Raw genomic sequence first — 15,584 nt, forward strand, 5'->3', positions numbered from 1 at the left:
TCCACCCCACACAGCATGGTTAAACCTGGTACCCCCTCACAGAACAACGCAAGCTGTTTTTACACAGGGGCCACAGCAAAGGCCTGATAAAACATCCACACAACCTGCCTTTGCTTCCGAAGAGCCACAGGCTCATGGTCAATGCTAGAGTTCAGCTAAAATATGCGATCTAACTGAGATGGAAAAGAACCTGCTGCAGGTACAGCCAGTTTCATCTCCTTGGTTACCAAGAAAGTATAATCAGAACTTCGAATGAGTGTTCGTAAGTGGGTTTCTCTCTTTGGAGTGTTCGTGACCTTTGAACTTAACTCTTTCTGGAACTGGGTAGTAGCCAAGTTATGCGTCTTCGTTGGAGATGAACATAAATTGAGTGTTATCAGTGCAATCGAGCCCTAGCACTTGCCTAGACAGGGTCTCCCATGATGGGGCTTTGTTTTCTGGACTGCCAAAGGCCCTGTCCTACTGAGGCGCAGTCTGTGGCACACGCTAGGTCGTATTCAGCGTGCACAAAGCCATAAAACCCCAGTGTAGCCCACAAGGAGCCTTCGTTCTTCCTTATGCCCGGTTTTGCTTTCCCTGGCTTCAATTATTTTCATCTAAAAATGTTAAGTGGTTGGGGCTGGAGAGATAGCCCAGCAGTTACAAGTACTGGCCACTTTTCCAGAGGACCTGGGTTCAATTCCCAGCACCCCCATGGCAGCTTACAACTGTCTGTAACTCCAGTTCCAGGGGTGCCAATCCCTGAGGCAAAACACCAATGCACATAAATAAATAAATAACATTAAGTGGAAATTTCCAGAAATAATGATTCGTAGGTTTTCAACTGTGTGTCTCTCTGGGTAAGAAACCAGAGCAGTCTGCTCAGTCCTACCCTATGCACGAATCATCCTTGTGGTCAGTGTATCTGTGCTCTACCAGTTGGTCACTTAGTGGCCGTCTCCATTATCAGATCAAGTTTCTATCACTGTAATTATTCTGTTTTATTATTGTTGTCATTTATCTCTTACTGTGCCTAATCTATACAGTAAACTTTTGCATGTATGCATTGGGAGAAATGAAGCCTGTGTAGATAGAATTGGGCGGAAAGGGCTTTCCATGTTTTCAAGTGTCCACCGGGGGTGTTGGAGAGGCTTCCTTATGAGTAAGACAGGACTACTACGGTATTCTCAAGAAATGAGTGAGATAGCATATTCCTCTCTGTGTAGCTCATTCTCATTGTACTCTTTCTCAGAACTGTGTGAGTGTGAGAGAGAGTGAGTGGTGTGTGTTGTTTGTGCACGTGTGTGTGTGTGTGTGTGTGTGTGTGTGTGTGTGTGTGTGTGTGTAAGGATTAGGTGGACACAATTGTACCCAGGTGCTTGGCTTAGGTTAAAGAATCAGTCCAATCTCATTTTGTTGGCCCAACATGTGTAACCTTGTCCACCCCCTCAACTCCTTCAGGCTGTACCCTGTGTCGCTGAAACAGCATATAGTCAGCCCTTCCTTGTGCCCTTCCCTTACAGGACAAGCTCCAAGACCAAAGGCCACTGACAGAGTCAGACTCGGTTTACAGCCTTTGCCTCTAAATGCCAGCCCACACCCTTCTCAGGTGCAGAAAGCCAATCCAGCTGTGCTCACCCCTAAGCTGCAGTCACAGCAGGCTGTACCCAGATATCCAAGGCCAGGTTGGCTTCTGGTCTTCCCCAGGATCCTCCTAGCCTGTCTTGTCTGACACTGGTTCTCTTCCCACTGCTCCTCCAAAGGGCAGCTGGGAAGAGCTTGGTGACCAGGGCACGCCTGGTTTCCATTAATGAGATACACGAGCGGAAGCCAGCCATGGAGGCAGCCTACAAAAGGAGGCGATCACGGCGGCCAGGAGCCGAGCTGCTCAGGTAATTGGTTTATCTATCTGGAAGCAGGGGGAGCAATCTCAGCACAGACAGACTAGCAGTAAAGTCTCTTCCTTAAGGCTATTTCCTTTGTCTTTTCAATTGCTTGCACATCCATGTGAGAGAGGGAGAGAGTGTTAAAGAGAGAGGGAGAGGGAGAAATGTTAATTTGTGAATTAATGGCTTTTCTCAGCGGAATTGTAAATTCAAATGTCACCTCACACGGTGACACCACCGCTGGTCTGCTGAAGAAGCAATGATAAGATCCCCCACCTCCCTCGGCGCCCCTCCCTCCCTAAAGATAGCTGTGGAGTGGAACATGCTACTTTTAATTTGCAATAACAACACAACAGAGGTATGCAGTAATGACTGCCTCTTCCACCCTCCTCCCGGCTTCCTGCCCCCCAGTCCAGGTGGCTCCCCGGTTCCTCTCTCCCCACCCCCTTCTGAAGTACCTCACCTCACCCCGCTGCCCCCACCCACCCCAGCCAGTGGCTGATCACATGGGGGGTGCCTCTGGAATTGACGATGCTGCAACCCTCTCTTCTCCTTCAATAATCAGGGAATTAATGACCCTGAAGTTAGAGTGAGGCTGATACCGAGGCCCTGCCCAGCGCTGGGAAAAAGCCTTCATTGTTTTCAAGCAGGAGGCGGGCAGCAGTGAGGGAGATTCATGGATGGAGATTGAATATGCAATTTTCTTTCACCTTGCCAAGAGCTGCCCCTGGGCTGTGCCTGGCCTAAATTTTTCCTTTTACCATCTCTGCCTTATCCGGCCCTCCCACCTCCCTTCCATTCTTTCCAGAAAATTACCTTCAAAATTGATTTCCACTTTTACAAACAAATATAATGGGAACACAGGAAAAAACTTGGGCCGTGATGAATTAGGGCTGTCAGGTGCCTCCAGATCTCCTTTGCTTTTGTTTTACTACCCGATCTACTCTTTGTTTTTCCAAGGGCTGGAAAAGCTGCCCCCATCCACTGAGCGGCTGACCCTCTGGGCCAGCAGGCCTCAGCCCCAAACCTCTGTGGTGGCCCACGGTGGAAGGGATCCAGGCCCAGACACTGTTAGCTTTCTAGGGCTCCCAGCGAAAGCCTGTGCCTCTGACTTTAGTTGGCTGTCTGCCCTTAGGACCCGTTTCTCTAGCCGCCACCCCCAAACTATTCCCCTTGGCCCCCACACCATGTTCCCTCTGGCCCTCATACCTCTCAAAGTCCAGACCAGATGCAAACCTCCACCTCCTCTAATGTGGGCAGGATCAGTGAATACCTCGACTAGAGTGAATAAGAGACAGACAGACACTGAGAGATCCCGAAGGACAGGCCAGATCCCCAAACTGGGAGACCAGGCTCCTCTTCAAAGAGACAAAAGTTCTGAGCCGCCAATCACACACAGCCTGAGTGGAATGGACTAGTTGTCTACCTCAGTCTCCTTAGTCTTGGGGCCCAGCCACTCTCAGGGATGGGCTTAGGACAGCCCACTGATTTGCCTAAAGATGTAGGTTGATATCAATGGGTTCTTGGGGCTAATGCCCAGGACCATGAACACTCAACATGGCTAGGTCTGGCTTAGGATTCTCCTGGTTACTGGTGCCAGCATGTACATAGTCATACAACACTTTCTCCAAGCATGTGCATTACGTAGAAAACTGCATGCTTTCTCAATATTTGACATTTCCTATCCCTTTCCTCCCAAAGATCTCAGAGCAACATCACACACACAATACACTTACATAAATCAGAGAAATATCATATATGGTTCAGGAAGCAATCATGTGTTCTCCAAGGTAAATAAACAAACTTGCATGTAGGAGCAGAAATGCACACAAAAAGACACAGAGAGTAATGGCTCCGTATTAGGAAAAGAACAGGACTTTTATATAGAAAACTTTGGTGGAAGCTAAAAAAAAATGACAAGTGGCCCACCAGATAGCCACAGAGCGACAAGTGGGCAGGTAGAGGTAGACAAAGGTGTCTCGAACACCAGGTGAGACCGACTGCCTTGTTCTTTCTAGAGACACCAGGTGAGACCTGGTTCTTTCTAGCTTATCCCAGAGTTACCAAGAGCCCGCTGGGGTTAGACGTCTAGGCTCAAACAGACGCCTTTCTCTCACAGGTTCATTCCCCCTCATGAACCCCTGCCTGCTATTCTATGCTTTGCCTAGGTGAGCCATCTTCCAGGGTGGAGCTACCTTAATACTCTAGAGCAGTGGTTCTCAACTTGCTAACGCTGTGACACTAATACAGTTCCTCGTTTTGTGGTGACCCCCACCCATAACATTATTTTCATTTACTACATATAACTGTAATCTTATACATTATGGGTCATAATGTATAAAATGTAAAAAAAAATCTGTGTTTTCTGATGGTCTTAGATGACCCCATGAAAGGGTCATTTGACCCCCAAAGGGCATGACCCACAGGTTGAGGACCACTGCTCTAGAAACCTAATGTTTTAGAAACCTCTCCGTAAGAAGGGTTGAGCCTGGTGATAGTACACGCCTTTAATCCCAGCACTCCCGAGGCAGAGGCAGGGGGATCTCTGAGTCGGAGGCTAGCCTGGTCTACAGAGTGAGTTCCAGGACAGCCAGGGCTACACAGAGAATCCTTGTCTTAAAAAGCAAGCAAACAAACAACAAAAGAAAGAGGGTTGTACTACCCCATTTGACAGAGGAGCTAGTTAAGTGACTTCCCTAAGGTCACATAGCTGTACTAGCAGCTAGAGGATTCCAATCCAGCAGCGTTCACAGTTAAGCTAGGGTTGCGTGGAGCTTTGGTCCTGGAAGGCCTCGTTCACGGCCTGATGAGGAGGTTTGAAACCTTCCCTTGCCTCGATCTAGGACCTCTAAACAGGTGCTGATCTCTTCCATAGCTCAGTCCCCTTCTGTGCTCCAAGCATAACCTGAGCACTGCTCTTGGGGGACACTAACTAAGGAAATAATCTGCCTCCTCCAGCATCAGCATCACCCGAAGCAGTGACTGGACTCAGCCATTTGCAACCATGTAGCCTGTCCTGTCCACAAATGCACAACAGTTGCAGCTTGGCGCCGCCCACTGCACAACACATTGTGCACTTAATTAATAAAATATAAAATCGTGGCCCCCTGCAAGGCCACACGCCAGTGGCTAACACTCACACCTCCCTCCCACACATCTGCACACTCAAACTATATGGCTTCATTTGGACTTTTTGGAAAGTTATGAAAACTTCTCTGTGCTTTACTACCACTGCTGGTGGACACCAATGCTCCAGGCTGTGGTGAAAGCAGGCGGAGAGAAGGCCAAAGACATGGATTTTCTGTGGTTGGTTTTATTTTCTTTCCAGTTTGGAGATTGAACCTAGGACCTTATACCTGCCAGGCAAGTACTCTACCACTCAGCCACATCCCCCAGCCTGGCTTTAGTTTCTCAGTCTGATTATAGATAGGCTGATAGTCTGCTTTCCAACCACAAGAGCCAAGGGGTGTAACATTCAGGGAATTACATTTCTTAGATTCCCAGAGAAGCAAGCTCTGATATACCTGCACATGACTGTGGAAGTGAAGGTTTCAGTACGGCATTAATGAGGACTTCTCCTCCTTGGACTGATACACAGCCCGTGACCCAGGTGCTCCGTGCATATTTTCTTTCTCTCTCTCTTGTCTTCCTTCCTAGGGCCCTAGATCCCTAGGAGGAGGGTCCAAGCTCTTTGGGTGCTGCATTTCTCCAAAGAAAACCTGAGTTTTTGCATATCCCCACAGGCAAGGGTTTGGGATGGAATCGGATCACATCCCACCCAAACCCTGAGTCAAAGCCAACTGACCCTTGATGAATAATCCCCATGACTGCCACTGATACCAATGACGCTGTCCACATCCCAAGGGCCAATACTAGCAAGGTTCTGGTTATTCCCAGTATGACACCAGTAACTACCGTTCATTAATGCCAGCAGACGCTGCAGTCACCGCCTGCCCTCGCTAATGCCCGCCACCAGGACATGGTTAGGTGAGGTGGAAACCCGAGGGACGGACACCCAGCTCGCCTCAAGATAAGACACTACACCTGAGGTCAAAGGAGGGTCAACGTAGTTGATCCATTTAGGGCTCCCCCAGAGGAAAATGCACTTGGCCCTCTAGCCCCCCCCCCCCCGGGGTCCCTGGACATACATCCTGACACTCTGCACTCTCTCAGATCCGTTTCCATTTTACCCGAAGTCCTGGCCGGAGAGTTGAAGGACACACCTGGGTGTTTGTACAGCCTGTGCCCGAAGCTCCTCTCCCACAACAACGACAACGGACTGGCCTGCCAGCTGCTTTGCTACCTTGGCCTGACTGCAGAGTTGGGCTACATCATCTTGACACATAATTATCTCCCCATTCTTAATCATCCTAGCTGCTCCCTAATGCAAACTGGGCCCTGCTGCTTGGAGGCCTTGGATGGGGGAGGGGGCTCCTTCAGCTCTCCTCACCCTCTTCATCCTTCCCACCTGGGCCCCATGGATCAAGACGGAGATGGTGGTCAGGGAAAGCTGGCTTCCCTCCCAGCCTAGCTTCCAGGGAAAGGACAGCTCCATCTGGCCTGGGGTTGGTGAGAGAGAGAGAGAGAGAGAGAGAGAGAGAGAGAGAGAGAGAGAGAGAGAAGGGGGTAGAGACCAGACAGGAAAACCCCCATGAAAATGGCAGGGTCCCTGATGCTCCTTGTAACCTGCTTAGGCCTAGCAGAGTCTGAGGCTCCCATTATCCCTCACTTGAAGAGTGCAGCAGCTTCCTGGGCTGCCACTCTCTGGGAGGGCCCAGCCCAATCCTGCTCCTGTGCCTTCCTGCCCAGACACAGTGAGGGCCCCTCCTGCCTTCAGGGAAAAGCCAGTCTTGGTCATTTCCGGTGATTCTGTCTACTTGGGCTTCCTTTTCAGCATCCCTCCCCCTTTTGCCCCCTCAGCTCACCCTGACCAAGGCCATTGCTGTCCATAGGCTTTGAAGCATCAGACAGAATTTCAGGCTAACATTGTCCTTAACACCGCTTCGGCCATCCCTTGGGACCCTCAAGGAGCAGCCCTTCCTGGCAGTGAGCCTCCCTCCCTCTTCCCCCACATAGAGGCCTGGCCAGATCGCCACCACACCACATCTGATGGGCTTTCTACTCTCTGGACGCAATGTTTATTGCGTGTTAAAGTATAAGCTTCCTAAGGACAAGAATCATATCTTATTTGGCTCAGGGACCTTCTGTACCAAACTATTCTCATAGTTGACAGTCAGAGGGGGTGTCACTGAATTGAACTGACTGGAAACAATGGATGTGAGCAACAGGAGGGAAGAGCATTCTGTTCCTGACCCAGCTGGCTGGCCCAGCCTGGGTAGCCTGGCATCCCTTCACCACCCATGAAGGCCCAGGCAGCAGAAGGCACACAAGGCCCCGGTCTCAGAACTATGAGGGAGAGCACACAAGGGCTCCTGTGACCTTCCGGTCCCCCTGGACACCTCACATTCTAAACAAGGCAGGTGGCTAAAGAGAAACCCTTAGGGTTTGAGGCAGATTCTACCAAGGCACTCAGGGTGCCAGGGAGCTTGGCTAAGGCCTGGATGTCAGAAGCCCCAGGGAGAACTGGGGCTTAGGGCCTCTCCTGTAGCCTCCCCCTGCCCATCAGGGGCTGCCGCCAAAACAACCACAATGAAATTTAGTGAGTGGCAAAGGCCGTGGCAGCCAAATGGGTTTGGATATTTTGGAAGAAAGAGAAATCGAGCCAGACAAGCTGTTTCCCTGGGAAAGGAGGCCATTAGGGCTTCTGGAAGGAGGCCAACACCAGGTCATCACTGTCTTGCCAGGCCTAGGTCTCCTACACTGTGTCCCTTCTGCTGGAGGCCAGGCCTGTCTTCTGCTGTCTTCCCTCTGCCCAGGCCTGGAGAATCCAGAATGCCACTTAAGGAACGTCATTTTTGCCCCTGTCTCTGTCCTTCACCCCTTCAAGAAGAGCTTATCTATGCTTGAGGTGGCCACAGACCCCACTGTCCAAACACAACATCTTCTGAGGGGAAAAGGAGACACTGGCTGACTCGGATGCAGGGACAATAGGCATAAATTGTGACTTCCTTGAGCTAATGGAGCATATGGTCACTTCTCCCCTTACGTTTTGTGGAGAGTGTCTTTAGAATTCCATGTACCGTGCAAAGACCAGAAGTTACCACTTCCCTGGCTGGGATCACGAAAGAATCGTAGCAGGAGGCTGGCCTGAGATATCAATATCTGTGTTCACCTAGGTGCCCAGGCCTCACACTCAGAAGAAAACTAGCTGGTCACCAGTGCTGGCGAGTGTCTGAAAAGCACCTTGTCCCATGCTATCAACATCTTTCCTAATTTTCTTTCACCCCAGGTCCTCCTCTTAATTCCCCATTTCCTCTTAACCGGGTCTGTGCTACCCAAGGTACTGGCCGTACCTCGAGGGATCGGGGAGGAGGAAGAGAAGTAAGAGTCAGAATGGTGTTCACTCTCATGATCAAGAGTATGGCAAGGCTATGTCCGGATCCCTAAGTGGTCTCAATGGGAGCAGCATCCATGTGCTGCAGAGAAAGGACCCCAGGGCCAGGGCCATCCATGTCCGCGTCACCTGCTACTTCTATCGGGGATCGTGGGAGGCCAAAGCAGGCTGGCCTTTCATCCCCAGGTCACATACCAGCTGTCTCCCCAACCTCTACAACCTTCCCAAGGTAAACAGTTCATGCCATTCCTCCTGGCATCCCATGGGGACAGCTGGGGTGAGTCCCAGCAGAAGGCGAGACCATTGGGGCTGAGCAGATGGTGAAGCTGGTGGCCCCGGCAGCAGCCTCCCTCCCTAGCTCCAGGAACCAGCAGGGCAGTGGGGGTACCCAGGCTTCGCTGCTAAAACTGATCTCACAACAGAGCAGCTGTGAGGCCAGCAGAAACCGGAGCCCTGAGTCCAAGTACAAAGCATGCAAAGGGGAGCCAGAGCTCTCCCCCTCCTCCCTACCTTCATCACGTTTCCTCTTCTCACCATTGGAGCGAGGAATCCCCAGGATCCCATTGATGGAGTAGGATCCCACTGGGTCATTAGAGGCGCTGGAAACAGGAGGGGAGGCCGTGCTGGGAACTGGATGAGAAGAAGGAGGAAACACCATCAGGGTAGCAGTTGTGACTGAAGCCCCGGGCTGGGACAGAGCGGAGCAGAGGGCAGAAGGACAAGAAGCTCATATCCCCTTCCTTCCTCTGAGGCTTGAGGGAGGAACACTCCCACAGACAGACAATGCAGGGGGTTAGTTCAAGCCCCTCCCCTCAGATGGATGCAGTATAGGCTCAGAAACCGCCGAGATTAACTGTACAGAAAGTACTTCAGTGACCTTCTGGATAGTTCCGTTCCAGAGATGCTCTCTGGAGCCACAGTTCTAACCTCCACCTAATCCCACAGCAACTCCTTCCAGACAAACAAACCCCAGGCCACTGATTCTCGGTCTCCTGGCAGAGTCCTCACCAGCCCTGAGTCTGAGGTTTCCTAAGATCTGTCCCTGACTCTTGGTGTGTATGGGGGTGGCATAAGGCTGGTCCCAGTGTTCTGGGAGGCAGCTCTCTGTCCCCTGGGTGCTTCTGGTCTTGAAACCACTGGAGAAGTTCCTGCTTCCCTCTTGGGACAAGCCAGTGATAGCTGGGTGACCAAAGGGTCCAGGCGGCCCAGCAGAGCTAGGCCAGCCATTTCTATCTCCTGCTGGGCAGGGGGGAGGGAAACCCAGGAGAAGTCCGTGTGCCTGCGCGTGACCCTGGGGATCTGCCGCAGGAGTTTGGGCAGGCCTGGGTTGTCTCTCTTAAATCCTGTGAAGAGCTAAGAAGGAAGGATGGAGAGGGACTGCTGAGGCACAGATCCATATGAGGGGAGGAAGTGGACTGGGGAGGAAGAAAGAGATGGGGAAAAGAAAGATAATTTAAAAAAAAATTAAAGGCTGAGGATGCAACTCTGTGGAGAAGTGTTTGCCTACCATGTATAATGTATAATGTTATGGGTTCCTTCCTTCCTCTCCCCCATTTTTAAAAGAAAGGTGAAAGATTTACTTTTTTTTTTTTTTTTTTTTTTTTTTTTCCTGAGACAGGGTTTCTCTGTGTAGCCCTGGCTGTACTGGAACTACCTCTGTAGACCAGACTGGCCTTGAACTCAGAGATCCACCTGCCTCTGTCTCCCAAGTGCTGGGATTAAAGCATGTGCCACCACGCCCAGCAGGATTTACTTTTTAAATGTATGTGTATGTGTGCATGTATGTGAACATGCCTGGGGAGGTCAGAACGGTATCAGATCCTCTGGACTGGATCTACAGGTGGTTTTGAGTCTTGCCTGATGTGGTTGCTGGGAAGCAAACTTAGGTCCTGTGTAAGATCAATCAAGCTCATAGCCTCTAAGCCATCTCTCCAACCCCCCAACAAAAGATGTCTTTAAAAAAAGATGAAGTAAAAAAATAGATTTGAAACAATGTGGGACTTAAGGAAGGGCATATAGGGAGAGTGAATTAGCTAAAATAAATGATGGTGGAGCAGAAGAGATGCTCAAAGGAAAATGGCTGAGGGGCAGGAGGGGAGGAAGACTGACTAAGGAGGCCATGTGGGAGGCACTGAACTCATACCACCAGGGAGGCCCTAGAAGGGAAAGGGGTGACTGGGGACCATGGGACCGTGGCTCTCACTGGAGTGGGCAGTTCCCTCTTTCCTGAGCCCTCTTACCGATGGTGTGGCCAGGGGCAGTCACTCCTGTCCCTGCGCCATCCGGTGTTGGGTGGAAAGGCTGCTGAACTTTGGTCCGAATGATCCTGCAAAGCATCACAACAGCATTACACATGCAGGCCTGGTCCAGGCTCGCCCTGCCTGGCAGAGGGGCCTGCAGAGCACAGCTCGGGCCTCACTCCCCACTCACCGGCCCTGCCTTCCTGCCGGCACCCACCACAGCTCTCGGGCAGAGATGGTCTGCAGTCTGTCCTGACCTGGGCACCAGCTGAAGTGTAGCTTGAGTTTGGGCAGTCTGAGTTATGGCTCAGTCGAGTGGAACACAGCACCGTTTCCATTTCTGAGGGGTGAGGACTGCCCTGGCTAGTGGTTCACCTTCCTTCCTCAGTCACGTTTATGTAGCCCCTAGTGCCAGGAACATCTGCGCCCGGAGGTCATTTTGGCTGGCTTTCCAACTAGGACCGAAGTTAGGGAAGGAGCTGAGAAGGCAGAAAGGCAGGGCTGGGCCACAGGTGGTCCCACAACGGCACCTAGTCCCTTTGGCAGGTATCAGGCCCCGCAAGCCTGTTCCCCATCTGGCTGGCTTACGGCCTCACCCTCTTTTCTTGGGTCTTCCTTGAGTCAGACTGGTTGAAGAGCTAGTGCTTGTACACCCCCAGGAAATAAAGGAACAAATCAAGCCCTCCTGGGAGAGAGAAGCCCACCTTGCAGGAGTCCAGAAAAATCAGTGCTCCATAGTGCAAGAGACCAAGCCCAGGGACTGGGGAAGGCTTCCCCTCCACCCTGTCCCACTCAGCACTGCTCCCCCTACAGAAAGCCAAATCCACCTCTACCGTCCCTGTAATTTGCTAGCCGTGAGTCATTCAACTTTAGCTGGGTTTTTTTTTTTTTTTTTTTTCCCTTGAAACAGGGTTTCTCTGGCTGTCCTGGAACTCGCTCTGTAGATCAGGCTGGCTCCAACTCACTCACAGAGATCCCCCTGCCTCTGCCTCCTGAGTGCTAGAATTAAAGGCGTGGGCCGACACCACCCGGCTCAGCTTTAGCTTTTACCGATTGCCTGTAGGCATATAGTTAGTACCCTGTGTCCCAGGGCTGTAAAGTTGGGAGGGTATGCTGGGTAGCCCAAGGCAATGAGGCAGCCAGTGCCAGGGGAAGAGCCACCCCTTGAAGGCAGGGACGAGGGGGGGGAGGGGTGGATGAGGAGGTGGACCCTGGCACAGACCCAAAGCACAGCCGAACTGAACGCAGGAGGGTAACAGAAAATAGTACCAAGTGTGCCTGGCTGTTCAACAGAGCCGATGCTGGTGTGTCTAGGTCACTAAGAAGCCACATAGCCTCACTTAGTGTCTTTGTGCCTCAGTTTCTCCAAATGAACAATAAAGGGCTCCCAGGGACGCAGCATCTCCAAGGTCTCTTTCCCCAGGGGGGAAGTTAACAAGAGAATGCAGGGAGGAGGCATTATACACAGAGGAGGCCTAGGAGGACCACCAAGCCTGGGGCTGATGCCTACACCACACCCACAGCCAGCAGTAGCAGAGGCGTGAGCAGGAGGGAGAGGAAATGGGCCCGAAGGCTTGCACCTGATGATAGAGACAGCTATTTTCCCCTCATGAAAATGCACATCGATAGTATATAAAATCTATATTAACCCATATGTACTTCTGCTACTTTCACAACTTCAGAAATAAGTGCCATTGTCTTCATTTTGCAGACAGAAAACCAAAGCTGACAAAGGTTAGTGATTAAGGTTTCTCTAGGACCATAAGGCCAGTTAGAGCAGAATCTAAATTCAGTCTCTAAAACCTGCATCTTCTGCTACCTTGTCATCCTTCCGTCATCAGGCAAGAACCAAGCCTTAGAGGTCTGAAGCCATGAGCAATGCTCAAACTAGAGGGGACACAATCAAAGTGATTGACCTCAGGAAAGTAATACGTCGGCGTGAGCTAATAACAAGCTGGTCTCAAGAAAGAAAGGGCGGGATCTTCGAGGGTGTGAAGGGAAAGAAGCAAGGGAGAATGGCCAGGGTTTGGTGGTAAACTGGAGTCAAGCGTGGCTCTAAAACACGCCTGTATCATGGAAGCTGTGTGGCATGTGTCATCATGGAGAACAGGGATGCAGGAAGGCGAAGGGCGTAGGAAGAAAGTGATGTTGGCTCTGGATGTGTGAGGTGGGCACGTCCAGGCATGGGCTGACCCAGAAGGAAGGAGTTTATTGATAAAGGGGCATGGAACAGTATGGGAGGCTACAGTAGCGGCCGCCGGCAGCACCCAGTGTAGAGCAGAGTGGCCTGACTTCAGTAGATGGAGGACACGTTAAGGAATTAACCTTTAGTGCCAGTGGTGACATCAAAAAGTGCATGGGGTTGGGGATAAGAAGAGGCATATATTTGGGGATCAGGGTGGCCATTAGTGACTTTGAGACAGACAGCTGGAGCCGGATCCTGGCAAAAGAGGTGCAGGGATGAGGGGAGCTCTAAAAAACAGCTGTGGCGTGGAAGTCACGGGACGGCTCAGTAACCACAGAGTGTAGGAAGGTTGTTTCGGGGCAGGAAAAGGAGTACAGAGAAGAGGAAGAGGGTGAGGTTGCCAGGGAGACTAGAGGATGCAGAGCAGGGCAGAATAATGGGCGACAGGAGCGAAGGATCAGGGCAGAGGTAGACATCCGCAACACGAATATCAGCTTTGAGCAGTCAGAAGGTGGAGGAGAGGTTTGAGTCTGATCACTGAGAGTAATACGGCCTCACCATCAAGAGAGTCTAGACGGTAGGACATCTCCCAAGCGGCTGTTAGCACACGAGCTTCCAGGGTCTCCAGGGTCTGGGGAACCTTCAGTGGCTCTGCTTATAGGCTGACAGGCTCTGGTTTACGGAGTTCCAGGGCTGGGGCCAGGGTACACAGATAACTGGACTGGCTGGTGGAGTTCCTGTCTTTATTACCAGAGCCTCTGACCCCCGAGGCACTGATACAGATTTAGCTGAGGCAGCAAGTGATGGAAAATCACTATGCCCTGACAGCAGCTTGGTGGTGCATGGGAGAGAAGTTGGGCAGGTGCCTGCTGTGAGTTACTAAGGCTCTTGGTGTCCATTCATGGCCCCAGGCAGTGGGCACCTGCCAGGTCCCTGAGCTGGTCATAGGGAATTTAAGAGCCACGGTTGTGGAAACCGTATGGTTATTTATATTTCTCTTGCGTTCTGTGCTCAGTGTGGGAAGGGGCACTGCCCCCCCTTCCCATCCAAGCAGGCTTCTTTCCCACATAGGATGCACTTTCCTCCTCCATTTCAGTGTGAGCTCAACCTGCTCAGTGCTTTGCCCTGATCCCAACACAAGGACTTCTGGATTTTAGTCTTCCAAGGATGCATGCATAACTAAAGGAATTCAGATTTTGGTTTTGCTTTTCTTTTTATAAGATGTTTTTATTTGCTTGCATATGTGTATAAGTACTATATGCAGGCTGGTGCCCATGGGGGACAGAAAGGGCACTGGATCCCCTGGAACTGGAATTATACACTGTGTATCTCCCAGGAGCTGAGTGGCTGCGCACCACCACAGAGAGGGACTTGGGATATGGGCTCCGGGCTCAGTCTACCTGAGACAGAATCCCAGCTCTGCTTCTTTCTTCCTGGGAAGCCCTTGGATTTTCTTATCCCTTTCTGTGTACACTGGGATAGTACTACTATGAACTTCCCAGCGCTGCGGTGAGGATTTAGCAGGATAATTCATGTAAAGTGATTAGTATGATGGTCGGCTCGATAAACGCTGACTGTAATAATAGTGTTCACTCATGTTATTATCCCTGTGGGTGACCCCTATGCCTAGCTGCTTTCAATTTAGGGGTTGAGCCAGGTACAGGCAGGAGGCCTCCTTTCCCGGTATGCCCCAACTGGCTCAATGCAGGTACTCCCTGGGAAGAAATGAAGAAGGCATGCCCAACAGCAGCAGGAGCCACAGGCCGCCCCCTAAAGAGGCTGCCATCAGAAAGACTTCCCGGAAGGCAGACCGGGCCTGGACTAAGTTCCACCTGAGGGCACCGGGATGGTGGACCCACAGAGGACTCAGGTGACTGCAGGACTTCAGAGCACAGGGCGATGAAGCAGATGGTGAGGTCACTTCCTCTTAGTTAAACTCCCAGGAGACCTCCACTTCCTCCCACCTTGAAGATCAAAACAGTAGTCTCAGGTGCTCTGTGAGACAGATGAAGGTCTGCCTGAGTCTCCCAGCAAGCCTGTTAAATTGATGAGGAGCTAGCTCAACCTTCCACGGGGGAAGACTCCTCCTTAACCCTTCTCCATCTTCCCCTCCTTCTCCCAATGTTGCCTTCTCCGTCTCTTCTCTGCCTCTGCCCTCTTTCTCTCTCTGTCCATCCGTCCATCCCCTTGCACCCTGAAGTCCCACTGTGGCTGTGTGAGTTTATTGATTCTGGGGAGCTGGGGGGAAAGTGGGAGGCAGGGCTGGGGTGCAGGGCTCAGGGATGGAAATAGAAGGCTATAAATTATTTGTGACAGGAAAGCAATAGTGGCAGAGTGCTGAGCACAAGTCCTGTGTCACTATTAGATTCCTTTTAGCCTGATGACACTGTAAAAAAGGTTAAGTGTCTGCTGGAATCGTACACCTGGGGGGCCGGGTTGGCCTGGGAGCAGAACAAGCCACTGAGAGCAGGTATATCAATTCTCCAGGCCAATAATATTCCTCTCATTGATCGCCACGCAAAGTTCAAAAATCTCATTACAGCCAGGCAGACCGGGAACTTTTTACAAATCAATAGAATGATATAATGTATGTATACTTAGTACAAATGTATCTATTCATCTATCCATCCATCCACAGTCTGCCTCAGGGTTTCCAAGTTAGCCTACCCATCATATTATGTTATGTTATGTATGATAGTATATTGCATTATATTATATGATAATAAATGGTGCGCAAAAACTTCCCCTCAGGTGGAAACAAGAAGCAGCCCTATTAGCATTGAGATGACCGCAGACAGCTCACCTTGGAAGGAGTAAGGCCTAGGTGGCCAGGACTGTTA

The 15,584-nt window shown here is 51.0% G+C and overlaps 1 protein-coding gene across 15 annotated transcripts in view; it reads right to left on the reverse strand.

Moving 5' to 3' along the window:
• The window catches only part of Pax2 (paired box 2), a 77,441-nt gene that overhangs the window by 34,804 nt on the left and 27,053 nt on the right, over nucleotides 1-15,584 (reverse strand). For 8 of the 15 annotated variants that reach the window (XM_051199888.1, XM_051199877.1, XM_051199889.1 and 5 more), the window contains 3 exons: nucleotides 10,560-10,645; nucleotides 8,830-8,949; nucleotides 3,075-3,143 (listed from right to left, as the gene is read on the reverse strand). In XM_051199888.1, the coding sequence (XP_051055845.1) occupies nucleotides 3,075-3,143; nucleotides 8,830-8,949; nucleotides 10,560-10,645 (275 nt within the window). The remainder of the gene's footprint in view (nucleotides 1-3,074; nucleotides 3,144-8,829; nucleotides 8,950-10,559; nucleotides 10,646-15,584) is intronic. The other 7 variants (XM_051199883.1, XM_051199882.1, XM_051199881.1 and 4 more) reach the window with 1 other exon arrangement.

This window comes from Phodopus roborovskii, unplaced genomic scaffold, assembly GCF_943737965.1.
Source record: "Phodopus roborovskii unplaced genomic scaffold, PHOROB, whole genome shotgun sequence".
Taxonomy (NCBI): Eukaryota; Metazoa; Chordata; class Mammalia; order Rodentia; family Cricetidae; genus Phodopus; species Phodopus roborovskii.